Source organism: Podarcis bocagei (assembly GCF_964188305.1).
Source record: "Podarcis bocagei genome assembly, chromosome: 3".
In the NCBI taxonomy this organism is placed as follows: Eukaryota; Metazoa; Chordata; class Lepidosauria; order Squamata; family Lacertidae; genus Podarcis; species Podarcis bocagei.
The window spans coordinates 7,015,746-7,029,465 of NC_138127.1; the positions used below are offsets into that span (position 1 = coordinate 7,015,746).

The 13,720-nt window shown below is 44.7% G+C and overlaps 1 protein-coding gene across 2 annotated transcripts; it reads right to left on the minus strand.

The window, feature by feature from the left end:
* Positions 1-5,124: 5,124 nt before the first annotated feature.
* Positions 5,125-13,472, minus strand: TMEM14A (transmembrane protein 14A). 2 transcript variants are annotated; one of them, XM_081187301.1, is made up of 5 exons: positions 13,307-13,472; positions 10,314-10,399; positions 8,992-9,093; positions 7,656-7,743; positions 5,125-5,912 (listed from the first exon to the last, which is right to left on the minus strand). In XM_081187301.1, the coding sequence occupies exons 2-5, from the start codon at positions 10,387-10,389 to the stop codon at positions 5,873-5,875; spliced, it is 306 nt and encodes a 101-aa protein (XP_081043427.1). In that variant the 5' UTR covers positions 10,390-10,399; positions 13,307-13,472; the 3' UTR covers positions 5,125-5,872. The 2 variants fall into 2 exon arrangements, with proteins under 2 accessions (XP_081043427.1, XP_081043426.1); XM_081187300.1 differs by lacking the exon at positions 13,307-13,472 and adding an exon at positions 12,599-12,820.
* Between the last annotated feature and the right edge of the window lie 248 nt (positions 13,473-13,720).

Consider the following 13,720-nt stretch of genomic DNA (forward strand, 5'->3'; position numbering starts at 1 on the left):
TGTTGAGCTGTATTTATTACTACTGTTTGCTAGCATGCATCTCTCTGTGAAACATGGATTTTAGGAGGAAATCCTACTCACTTCACGTAAGCATGCTTAGATCTCAACCCAGATGGTTTTCCTCCCTACTTTTCATGATCTTACACGCTTCAGTATGTGCTGATCACAGATTTTGGTCCCGACTCCAATTTGGCATTTTAGAAAATGGCCTATCTCAAGTGCAAAGTGCTTTGGAAGCTGCCCAATTCAGCTGGGGAGTCAAAGTCCACACTGGAATAGAGAAGCTGTGTTCATCTCCCTTCCACCCACAGTTCAAAGGAAACCTGCAAGTCACAGCCAGAGTCAATTTGTCCAGCTTTCCCCAGACGTATGGCAACCCTAGCTGCATGGAAAATCTCTGTCCCAAGTAATAAAACTATTTGGCTGCCAATTCAAGGGACAGTTGTTTGTTTTCAATCATACAGCACAATCCTATACATGTTGACTTAAATGGGAATCCCAATGAGTTTGGTGGGCTGTACTCCCAGGCAAGTGAATATAGGTCATCTAATCAGCCATATAGTACAGAGAAATGCATGCAAACCTGTTATGTACTGAGTTGAATAGGATCCAAAATGCAGCAGTCTGATTGGTCCTAGAACAATAGGATTCAGAATGCAGCAGTCTGATTGGTCCTAGAACAATAGGATCCAAAATGCAGCAGTCTGATTGGTCCTAGAACAATAGGATCCAAAATGCAGCAGTCTGATTGGTCCTAGAACAATAGGATCCAAAATGCAGCAGTCTGACTGGTCCACAGGAGCAACCCAATCCAGCTCCAGGTGGAAGTGAATCTGCAACCTGACTGGCCTACAGCAGAATCCCGGAATTAGCCAATCAATCTGGCCACATGACCCAGAAGCTGTACGCTGGCTCCCTCGGCCAAAAAAGCGAGATGAATGCCGCAACCCTAGAGTCGGTCACGACTGGACCTAATGGTCAGGGGTCCCTTTACCTTTACCTATCTCCTTATGGGAGAAAGCCCCCTATTTCTTCTCTTGGCCTCGAGCCAAGGGTGGATATTAGTAGTGCTGTTGTTAAGATGGCATCGATAAAGACAAGAGAGACAAGATGGTCGCCAGCCTGTGGTTCTGGTTCTTTCTACTTCAGGAGAGGCCATGCCCATCTCAAGTTGCACATAGGAAGTTTCGTCTCAGTCCTGGAAAGCAGGAAGTTCTGGCTGGAGGACTGAGGGAACCTTCATGTCTACTCTACCCAGGCTGTGTTTGACTGCACCTCATTCTTACATCCCACAGCCCCATCAATGAGTGCTGCCAAATGAGAAACATTGCCCATGTGCCAGCTTCTGATGGACACCTCCAAGATCCCTGCTCTCCTTTCTTAGGGTTTTTTATATCTGAAGGGCTTGAACTGGTCAGTCCCTTGAATAGAACGGGGAAGCCTAGCCCATGTGGCTGATGGTCAGAGATGTTGAGAGCTGATGTACAGAGAGCCACAGGTTCCCCAGCCCCCCAAAACAGAGGACTATTCTCAGCAATGGGTACATGACCACCACTCACCTCTCTGCAAAAAGGGCCTGAGGACGAGTGTTACACTTGTGATGCAAAACTTTCACGTCTCCCATGCCTTTAAAAGTTTTAATCGGTAGATTTGCCTTAGAAGTAGAACATTGTAAAGAAAAGTGCTTTCTTTTTCTCCCACATTTATTTGTTTTCCAAAGTTGCCATGGGCACTTAAAAAGGAACTAATCTGTTTAAAACAACAGTATTATACCAGGGTAAGCAGTCACTGAGCCACTCTTTGGGGTTTGTTTTTCACCCTCCAGCCAAATAGATGATACAGTATGAGAACTGGAATATTCACAAAGCAAATGAATAATGCTCTGATCATTTCAGAGAAGTACTATATTAATCCCTGTAATGGAATATACTTGCTTTAGACTACTAAACTAGAGAATCCCACTTCTCAGCCTTGTTAATTTGTCAGCCTTGTGTCATCAAACAAGACCGGGCTTGCATTTAACCTGTGTTTATCCTTTCCCCCACTTACCCAGAGCATTAGGAGGTTCCAATTTATGCTGCTTCTTTATCTTGGTAGCTCCCCAGGGTTTACTGTTTAAAGGGGTGAAAGAATTCTGTGAATTCTAACCAGCATTTAGAAGGATGCCGAAATTCAATCTCAGTTTGTAAACTCTATCCTGCAATTACCTCAGCCAGAGTTGGCAACCTTACACATGACCTACAATAATACTGTCGGCTTGGAATGTCTGAGTAGTTTGCACACTTTATAAATACAAGAAATAAAAGTATTGATGTGTGATTTCTGTGCCTATGGCCCTCCAGAAGTTGTCAGACTCCAACGCCCCTCATCTCTGTTCATTGGCCATTCTGGATGGGGGTTGACAGTATTTGGAGTCTGACAACATGTGGAAGGCCACAGGCTTCCCACCCCGATTTAGAGCCATAAATCTTCCTATTGGGAGTTTGGAACATGGCTTAATAGGACCACATGAGCTAACTCCACCTGCAGCACGGACATGTTCCGTGGACACGCTCCCCGCCTTGTGTGCATTCAGTATAATGCATGGAATACGCCAGCTTACATTATTAAATATGTGGCCTTCAACAGCTGCAAAATTCGCTATGAAGTAATGGAAAACTGTAGCTGCTGAAGTTCTGTCTGTTATGCAAAGTGGGAAAATGACTGGGTGCTCTGCCAGACTTTAGTGGCTGACCCTATCTATAGTTCTAGTTACAGGTAGGTAGCCGTGTTGGTCTGCCGTAGTCAAAACAAAATTAAAAAATTCCTTCCAGTAGCACCTTCAAGACCAACTAAGTTTGTTATTGGTATGAGTATTTGTGTGCATGCACACTGTGTATCTGAAGAAGTGTGCATGCACACAAAAGCTCATACCAATAACAAACTTAGTTGGTCTCTAAGGTGCTACTGGAAGGATTTTTTAAATTTTGTTTTGACCCTATCCGGTTAGTTCGTTGTCTTTTTCAAAAAAATGTTGCAAAACTCACTGCATGAATTAATTATCAACTTTTCTGGCCTTGGAGATGCAATGAGTACAACTCAGCAGTTTAATAGCTGGTTTAAAATTAAGCTGTTGAACAAATGCAGAAAGGACTGTCTTACTGCTGTTTATCAATTCTGGAGATAAATCTGAGAGCACTTACACACACATGAGAGAGAGAGAGAGAGAGAGAGAGAGAGAGAGAGAGAAACAGGCAAAGCTTATGTCTGGTGACCACTATATATAGCTCTGTGTGTCATTGTGCCACTGTAAATTGTCACGCTGACATAGTGAACATGGGGGGTGAATAGCATTTCCATGACTGAGCCTCCTCAGGCAGCCTTCCTATACTTATCAGGAGCAAGTCCCATTGAGCCCAATGGGCTTCTGACCGAGCAGAGTGAATAAATGTTCCGCCATTTTGTGTTTGGATGCTACAAAACGGTTGCATTTGGTTTCAGAGGCCTGCTCTGCACAGTCTGGGCAAAGGTTCACGGAATGTTAAAGGGACACAGGGGGACATTTTGCAGTGGGGCACCAAATGATCAGCCTAGCAACCTGGCACTTATGTAACCAAGTGTCTGACTGGGTGAAAGGTTGGGATGGGGGGGGGGAGAGAGAATGAAAATAGTGTGTCTAAGTCAAGCAAGAAAACAGGGTGGTTAATTCAAGTTAAAGAAACACAAGAGGGAAAGGAATTGTACAATTCCTTTCAGATCATAATCTGAGTGCAGTGGTACCTCGGGTTAAGTACTTAATTCGTTCCAGAGGTCCGTTCGTAACCTGAAACTGTTCTTAACCTGAAGCACCACTTTAGCTAATGGGGCCTCCTGCTGCCACCGCGCCGCCGGAGCACGATTTCTGTTCTCATCCTGAAGCAAAGTTCTTAACCCGAGGTACTATGCCTCTATAAGGCTTTTGGCTGAGCATAAGTTCATCTTTAGGGAGTCCGCTGGGGAAATTCCGAAGCTCAGAAGTTTGGCATGGATTTTTCCTACCCACGGATTGACAAAGTCGTCTCGCCAGAGGCACTGAAAAAGGTAATGGTCGGGAAGCCTATGCCAGCTGGACAGCCAGTAGCCGAAGACTCGCTTCCAGATGACGGTCTCCAATGATGCAATCCTTAACTCCAGACGTATGGCTGCGTTGCTCACACACATGGGGAGTTTCAGGAGGCGACGGAGGAACTGATTCTGCAACGTCTCAAGCGATATTAAATTGGACCCTGGGGCCCAGAGTGCCCCCCATATGCCGTTCATGCAGGAAGCATCTTTTGGCAGGTGGCAGTGGGTTTCCATCAAGACTCAGCAGAGAAAATTCTCTTCCAGTGTGCCATGGACCTGATCCCTCCACATGGTATTATTTTTTTAAAAAAATAAACAAAATATGTGAAAAGCATACATGGTACTTAGGGCAAACTCTATGCCAGACTTGGGAATCGCAAGTGACTAGAGTGCTTGTGTTCAGTTCCTGTTTTGGGGGTTCGAATAGGCATCTGGCTGATTACTGTGACAACGGGATGATGACCTGGTGAGGACTATGGCCTGATTCTGAACTCTTCCAAAGTTCACCTGAAAACTCCCGAGTGGTGACAATACAACATTTGAAGGACACAGAACATAAGTCACACCAAGTAGTAACGTGGGTGGCGCTGTGCTCTAAACCACTGAGCCTCTTGGGCTTGCCGATTGGAAGGTCAGTGGTTCGAATCCACACGACGGGGTGAGCTGTTGCTCTGTCCCAGCTCCTGCCAACCTAGCAGTTCGAAAGCACACCAGTGCAAGTAGATAAATAGGTACTGCTGTGGCACGAAGTTAAACTGTTTTTCTGTGCGCTCTGGTTTCCGCCAGTGCCCCATTGCACCAGAAGTGGTTTAGTCATGCTGGTCACATGACCCAGAAAGCTGTCTGTGGACAAATGTCGGCTTCCTCGTCCTGAAAGTGAGATGAGCGTCGCAACCCCATCATTGCCTTTGACTGGACTTAACCTTTTTACCTTTACCTAGTAGTAAAATCACAAAAGCTCTCTTCTGGTTACTTATACTTCATCATCCTAAGAATTCAAGAAGTTTTTCAATGTCAGCAATTAAGACAAGGGAACGTGCCTTCAATATATTAAACTTCTTTATTTCAGTTTTGGCAGTTTCCATATTCTGGATTTCTGGACGGAAACAAAGCTTTCCTGGGTTTCGGCAATAAAAAATGTTTTTAGTTCTATATTCATCAGATATGTCTATTAATCAGGGAGCTTCAGTACAACATAAGACCCACATAATGAAAATTGTTATGTATGCATGTTTGCAGTGCTCTATTTCGTGTTTTGTAAATCTCCATGTCTGCAAAATTGTCATTCAGGGCTGCAGATGAATTTTAAAGCATATGCCACAGAGCAGGAGTCTGAGTTTCAATGGTCTTGTGATTCCCATTATTTCTGATGGTGTACTTCTTACTATTAAGAGTAAGGCATCACTGAAATCTCACTGCTCCACAAGAAATAAAAAAAAAACTAGGATCGTCATTAAAGGACAAGTCAATCACTTGTCTAAACAAGAACATAGATGTCAACAAAAATTATGAACAATCGTATACATTTCTAATCAGAAATAAATGCCATTGAGGTCAATTGCTCCCAGGGGTATAGGACCACAGCCCAAGAAAATGCTACTTAGAGAAAACACTAACGCAACTTAAAGAATGTAGCCCCAAATCCACAAAAAAGTAACACTGCCTTTTGTGCAGTAGTCATTAACCCCAAAAGTGCTTGATCTTCCTACATATACATTGAAAAATACAAAGGAATTGTTGCTTGTTCATGTAAAATTATACAAATGCTGTTTCCTGCTGCTTTGGTCTCTCATACCAGGTGAAGAACAAGCTTCAAGATCATCAGAAGGCTATGTTTAAAAGAGAGAGAGAGAGAGAGAGAGAGAGTGAAATTAGCAAGCATGCTGCCAGTTGAGACGTGAAAGATACATTTCCATATCTAGGACTATGTATACTCTAATCTTTTTTAAAAAAACAAAACCCTACACCAAGGTAACCCAAAGTCCCTGCTCAGAAAAGCTGAATTCTGTGAACTGCACAAAGTATGCAAATGTTATTCATTTGCTTATTTAGTTAGTGCATTTAGTTATTCTTCAAATCATAGAGATAAGCAAAAAAAAAAGGGTGGTGGTGGCCAATACTGCCCCCTACCCCTCTCCCCAGTTTTACAAGGCACTGATGATGTTCTGTCTCTTTCTCTCTTTCTCTTAAATTTTCTGTTTTACAATTTAGAATGCTCATTTAAACAACCTTAAAATATCAAAGACTTCCGTTCTTCTCTTTCCATGGTTCATCTTGCCTATCATAAATCCCTGCATATTTTACATAAACTAAACCATTCAGTATTCCATTAAAGTATTACATCCTTCAAAACTTATTTACACTGTTGAATTTATCTTAATGCTGCCCACGTTTTCGAGCGCACACAATTTCCCCCAAATATTCAATAAACATTTCCCAATCTTCTTGAAACGTTTGTTCTTCTTGTTCTCTTATTCTATATGTTAGGTCCGCAAGCTGCGCACATTCCACCAGTTTAAGTTGCCATTCCTCTTTATTTGGGAACTCACTCGTTTTCCATTTTGGGGCTAACAAACCACGGGCAGCAGCCGTGGCATACATAAATAACCTTTTTTGACACCTGGGAATTTCTGTCTGGATTATCCCCAACAAAAAGGATTCTGGTGTGGGTTTTTTTGGGAAAGTACTTTTAACCTCCCCCCCCCCCCCCAATTCATTATGAATTATTTCCCAATACCAGTGGCGTAGCGTGGGGGGTGCAGGGGGGGCCGGCCACACCGGGCGCAACATCGGGGGGGGGGGCGTGCTCGCACTCGCAGCTCTCTGCCCCTGCTGAAATCCACGGGTTAGGGGGCGCAAATTACTTGCCTTGCCCCGGGTGCTGACAACCCACGCTACGCCACTGCCCAATACTCTTTGACCACATATGAAATAACATTCTCTCAACCTACTGATGATGTACTCTCAATCCTAGCTTCCTACTCTTAAAAAACAAGAAACTTGCTTGTTTGTTTTAAGGTCAGGAAACTATATCTCCAATCTATACTGGAAACGATATCTCCAATATAAGATCATGTACCTCAGTGTAGCTGCAAAATCACAGAACACACAGAATTTGGTCTCAGAAAACTATGAAATGCTGTGGTTTGCAACCAGCAACAGGCAAACTTTCCCCAATATCCTGCTGCTCCCTGAAGCCAGCTCCGAAGGGAACAGTGTGGAAGGAAAAGTGCTTGCGGAGGAAAAGTTGGGATCAACCCAAATCACCTCCTGTTCTTCTGGCAAGAGTTTCTGCCATGACCTCACAGATGGACCCTTTCTGCTTGTGTAAGGGACAGTCTGGATGCAACCGCCACAACTTTTGTCACCTAAAAACTAGTTCTATAATCAAGAGACAGATTTGCAACCAGCAGCTCTCTGACCGTGGTTTAAAGTTGTGTGCAATACAATCCTATGCTTACTTACTCTGGAGTAAGTCCCCCAGTGTTCAGGGATGCTTGCTCTCTCAGATATGTGCTGACTGGACTGCAGCTGAGTAAAAAAGGGGACTCTCTCTCCCTTTATTTACCTACCTGAGGCCTGCTATGATTCCAGCTGGCATTAGCTTCTTGGTCCTCTTAAACCTCACTCCCATTACAACTGTCAGGAGGAAAGCTGTGACTGCAAATATACATACAAGCATTAGTTTATTATTAATTCTATGGGTTTTTAAATGCTGCCTTTCAACCATGTTTCCAGGGTAGTTCACAACAACAAAACGTAACAACAACAGAGCGTGCTCAGTGGCCAAGGATGATGGGAGTTGTGGTCCCAAAGATCTTGAGGGTACCAGACTGCTCTATCCTCATGATGCACAGCTCTGCAAGGCTCAGGTGCGTGCTATGCAGGGTGGATAAAAATCAATTTTTTTCTTAATTAAAAAAATCAGATTTTTAAATTTAAATTGGATTTTTAAAAATTTTAATTGGAAATTTAAAATTTAAATTGGATTTTTAAAATAAAACGCTTTCAGAAAAAATCTTTCTAAAGATAGTTTTCTATTTAAGTTACATTATAGTCCAAAGGCTATCCATCAGGAAATAAGGATTTGTTTTAAGTTTTTCATGTGTGTGCTAAAACTCAGTCTGAGGTTTGTTTGTTTTTTCAAAAAATGTTTAACCACATCAGTTAACAAACATGGATAAATATGCTATAATATGAGTGTTTTAGTTAAATAAATTGTTTAAATTGTTATTAAGGAAATGATTGTTTTTCTCCTTCCAATAAAGTACAGCAGAAAAGTTGTCCAAATACAAACAGTTAACTTATCAAACCTCACAATAACTTCATAATTATCTGTCTATGTATAACCAAATCAGTAATTTTTGATATAACTGTAAAAACTACTCTGAAAATTAATTATTCAAAAAATGAAACCTTCATCTGGTTGTAAATATTAAGATTATACCGGCAAGAATGAGCCTTCTGTAAAAAAATAAAATGATTTAAATCTTACTGACTAGTGATTTAAATCGTGATTTAAACTGATTTGATTTAAATCAAATCCACCCTGGTCCTATGTAAATAGATTATAGCTCTGCACATGGAAGAGCTGCGCCATCGATTAGTGTGCCAAATGTGAAACATTTCCTAACATTAAAGAGAACAGGGGAGCTGCTTTCACCTCAGCCTGTTGCATTCCTCACTGGAAGTCCAAATGCCCCCTGGAGCCAAATGAAGCAGTTAAAACTGGATGTGACTGCTTATTTTGAGTCAATACCTGCAGCTGTTACAAAGGTACTTCCCATTTTACGGCTATCTGTTTTCAGTTTATGATCATTTGTTTTAGGATGATTACATTCAAAGCAAGATTTCAATTTCCTGTTAAACTTGCCGTGCAATGCCTTTTCCAGAAAGCAGGATACTTACACAACGATATCTTTATATCTCTGGGGTCGTGAGTTACCCAATATGCTCCATAAGCAGCCATCAAGCCGAAGAACAGGCCAGCCACCAAAGAGATTTTGCTGCCTGTCACAATGATATCACAATAGATCAAGCTTAGAGGGGAAAAAGGAAATATGCAGAAAACTGAAAAAGAAACGGAAATGCTTCTACAATGCCTTTTTGAAATATGACGGTCACTTTTTGGTAAACTTAAAATACATTTACAGTTGTACCTCTGGATACGAACAGGATCCGTTCTGGAGCCCCGTTTGCATCCTGAAGTGAATGCAACCCGCGTCTGCGCGGATCACGATTCGCCGCTTCCGCGCATGTGCGTGATGTCATTTTGAGCGTCTGCGCATGTGTGAGCGGCGAAACCTGGAAGTAACAGGTTTCGTTACTTCTGGGTCGCCGCAGAGCGCAACCCGAAAACGTTCAACACGAAGCTATTTCAACCCAAGGTATGACTGTATTTAAAATGTATATTGCATGCTAAGATTTCCCTCCACTCCTTTCTACAACTGTTCCAAGATTTAAGATCAACCAATCAATCAAATAATCTGACCAGACCAGATTTAAGATTTTATTCTGATCTGGTTGAAATCTGAAAGGCTTTATGGATTTCAGTCTTGAAACCAGTTTTGTGCAAAAGTGCTATGTATGTATGTGTGAGAGAAAATAAATATACAAGATAAATTCAAAGACATCTTTTTAAAAAAATACTTTAAAAGAAGGAGCACTTTTGGTAGGAGAGAACGCTCAAGTATTAATTTAGTTTCTTTTTATAGTGAAGTGAAAAGCAAGCTGTCTGGCTGAGGTTCAGCAGAACCTCAAAATCTGGTGGGGTGTCCACCAAGTTGGATTCCATAAGTATCTTAACTAACTAGATTTTTGGCCTTACCTGAAGACTAAATCAGAATTATTAAATGACTAGGCTCGTCTCACATCAAACACTCTGGTAAAGTATAGACAGAAAATGAGCTTTTGTATCATGATGGCACTGAGGGGAGTAACCCCCTCTCCTCCAGCCCTACATATTTATTTATTTAGTCATTTAATAAATAACAACAACAACAATTTATTATTTATACCCTGCCCATCTGGCTGGGTTTCTCCAGCCACTCTGGGCAGCTCCCAACAGAATATTAAAAAGATGATAAAACATCAAACATTAAAACCTTCCCTAAATGGGAAACTGAAGTGTTTCACATGATTCTTTCTACACCACTGGAATGTGATCCAAGGAGAAGTGGGAAAGAAGACTCCATTTTTGTGTGTGTGTATTCTACAATTCCAGTGCTTACCTTTGCGAATATATCCTGCAGCACCTCCGAGAGCCACAACCGCAGCATAACCAAAGCCAATCCAGTCCACACTCATGATGAAAAATCTATAGGGCAGAAAACCAAGTTACCAGTGAGAATATAGAAAAACTCAGGGAAAGAGGGGGAAAGAGAGTTATGATCCAATGTTCTTGTGAACACCCAACAATTAAAGGAAAACACATTCCTGGACATGGCGGTCAGCTCTGTCCACCCAGCAAACCAATATGCACCCATGGTCAGGTCTGCAAACTGGAGGATTAGAAGAAATCCTGTCTTGCATTCAAGCTGTCTTAAGAAACCAGTCTCCATATTACAAATACCAGAGACAAAGTGAGTTTTCGAGCTCTACAGCTAGACTGGTTGACTGGGAGTGGCCGAGACCATATAACACTGGTCCTGAAAGACCTACATTGGCTCCCAATACATTTCTGAGCACAATTCAAAGTGTTGGTGCTGACCTTTAAAGCCCTAAATGGCCTCGGCCCAGTATACCTGAAGGAGCGTCTTCACCCCCATCGTTCAGCTGAGGTCCAGCTCCGAGGACCTTCTGGTGGTTCCCTCCCTGTGAGAAATGAGGTTACAGGCAACCAGGCAGAGGGCCTTCTCGGTAGTGGCGCCTGCCCTGTAGAACGTCCTCCCATCAGATGTCAATAAAATAAACAATTATCTGAGTTTTAGAAGACATCTGAAGGCAGCCTCCGCGTGGCAGGTGTTAAGGGGCAAACTAGCTCTTAGTGGAGAGCGATGGGGGGGGCAGGACTGGTTTGCCAGCACTGGGGGGTGCTGAGCTGTGAGGGTGCCACTGGGGACACTGCAACAATGGCAAGCAACGGAAGGTGAGGGCCAGGAGAGGGCAACAAATTTTGGCATCGCACAGTACGCTGCTGAAATATGAAAGCCCAAATTCCACCACTGCTCTTAGCTAATTCTAAAGCACCTTGGCCCTTTATCCCAAACTGCTCTCCAAAGCATAATAAACCTAAACCACTTGCCCCACAAATCATGGAGAATTTGCAGTTTTTCCAGGCTGCGCACTGGCCACCCAACATTCTTCAAAAGTCTAACCTGGAGGTCAACCTCCTACCTAGCAATTTAACTGCTGAAACTTTCTTACTCTGCTTCCCAGGGCCAAATTGTTTTTGTTATTTACTTTTTCAGTTTGCCCTTGGATGCAAGCTTCCCTCCCAAACTGACCAGAACAGGGAGCCCTGTTGCAGAATCCGATTGTAAGACTACAGTTTCCATCAGCCCTAGAGCTAGCGGGACCAGTGGCCAGGGACCATGAGAATTATAGTCATAGAATAATGGAATTGTAGGGCTGGAAGGGACCCGAGAGTCATTTGATCCTAGCCTCTGCAGTGAAGGAACCTCAACTGTTGTGTACTGAGTTGAATAGGATCCAAAATGCAGCAGTCTGATTGGTCCTAGAACAATAGGATCCAGAATGCAGCAGTCTGATTGGTCCGCAGGAGCCACCCAATCCAACTCTGGGTGGAAGTGAATCCGCAACCTGATTGGCCTACAGAAGAATCCCAGAATTAGCCAATCAGGTGGGGCCCATTGTGTAAAAAATGTATATAAAGCAGACATTTCGGGGGGAACTTCCGAGCTGAGCTGAATAAAGAGCATGAAATCCACACTCGGCTCCAAGTATATTTCATCAACTAAAGCATCCATGACTGATGGCCATCCAGTATGGGCGTAGCCAGGATCTATCAGGTTGGGATGTGTGTGGCAGAACCGAGCTATCTGCGATGCGATTTGTCAGTTAGTTAATATAGTCAGTTAGTTAATATAGTCAGTTAGTTAATAGGGATGCAGGTGGTGCTGTGGGTTAAACCACAGAGCCTAGGGTTTGCTGGTCAGAAGGTTGGTGGTTCGAATCCCCGTGATGGGGTAAGCTCCTGTTGCTCGGTCCCTACTCCTGCCCACCTAGCAGTTTGAAAGCACATCAAAGTGCAAGTAGATAAATAGGTACCGCTCCAGCAGGAAGGTAAACGGCGTTTCCATGTGCTGCTCTGGTTCACCAGAAGCGGCTTAGTCATGCTAACCACATGACCCGGAAGCTGTATGCCGGCTCCCTCAGCCAATAAAGCGAGATGAGCGCCACAACCCCAGAGTCGGCCACAACTGGACCTAATGGTCAGGGACCCCTTTACCTTTACTAATATTTTTTATTTATTTAGGGGGCGGAGCAGCTTCCCTCCCCCCCCCCCATGCCGTCCAACCTCTGCTCAAAAACCTCCTCTGGATGGAAAACCCACCACGTTTCGAGGGAGCCTGTTCCATCTGCGGACCCAAGGCTGAGAAAGGCTGCTCTGGACTCAGGATGGCTTTGCGCAGCAGCAGCAGCAGGAAGATAACCCGCACATGTGACACCTCTTGCAAAACGCGACCTCCGCCGATCTTCTGAGCGCGTGCAAAAGTTTCAGTTTGGAAAACACAGGCAGCGCGCCTGCCATGTTTGACCACCAGCTCCAGAGGCGTTATCTGTGCACGCCGGGTCTCTCTCTCCCCCAACCCCCCAGCCCAGGTTTTCACCCCCAAATCCTGCAAGTTTCCCTTTGCCCTTTCCGCATATCCCCGGTGGCGGGGGCGAGGCATCTCCCTTTTGCGCTGCAAGAGTGACACCCGGAGCAGCAACAGGGAGGCACCCGAGGAGCCCTCGCCGGAACAGGAGGAAGTGACGGCTCTGCAAGGCCCTCGGCCTTGGCCGGGCTTGTCAATCGCGGCCCGGCGGGCTGCCATAGGCCAGGCGAGGCTATTGTACCGGAGAAGGGGAAGGAGGGAGCTCCAGCCCGGGCTGGCGCGCTCTGCTGTCAGTCCGGTGCACGGTGCGGGGCATACAAAGGCGGCTGCTGCTGCTGCTGCTGCCGCCACCTGGCCCTCTCTCTCCCAGGCCCCCATCTCCCTGGGGGGCGCATAGCAAGCCTCTGCCCCGCGCGGCCTCCTTTCTCCCGCTGCCCACCTACCTGGCTTCGCAGTGCGGGCAGCGCCTCCCTCGCCTTCGGGATCCGCCTCCGTCTCCATCCGCATCTTTGCGCTCTCTTGCGCGCCTCCTACTGGCGCAGAGTGCGAGGGAGGCTTCGTGGGTGGGTGCGCCTTCGCGGGCCTCTTTGCAAGGCAGCGACGGCCCTCGGAGGGGCGGGTTTGCGATGGGGTGTGGGGTAGGGTGGGCGTAATTCCGAGACCTTTCCTAGTATTGTACGTGCTCTTTATTTTCTTGCCCGGGTTTTTTGCTCCTTTGACCGAGGCCGGAGCGTTTCAAGACGAGGCAACAGTGCCACCGCGTGGGTGAAAGTAGAAAGCGAAAGTGCCAAGTCTAAAAGGAGGTGGTTCTAAAGAAATCAGTGTAAATGGGAGTCACAGGTTGAGATCTGGTGAGA

Coding starts and splice junctions, on each gene's coding strand:
- TMEM14A (XM_081187301.1), bottom strand. CDS start 10,389: ATGAGTGTGGACTGGATTGGCTTTGGTTATGCTGCGGTTGTGGCTCTC. Junction 9,094..10,313: donor TGCAGGATATATTCGCAAAG/GTAAGCACTGGA, acceptor TCATTGTGACAG/GCAGCAAAATCTCTTTGGTG. Junction 7,744..8,991: donor AGATATAAAGATATCGTTGT/GTAAGTATCCTG, acceptor GTATATTTGCAG/TCACAGCTTTCCTCCTGACA.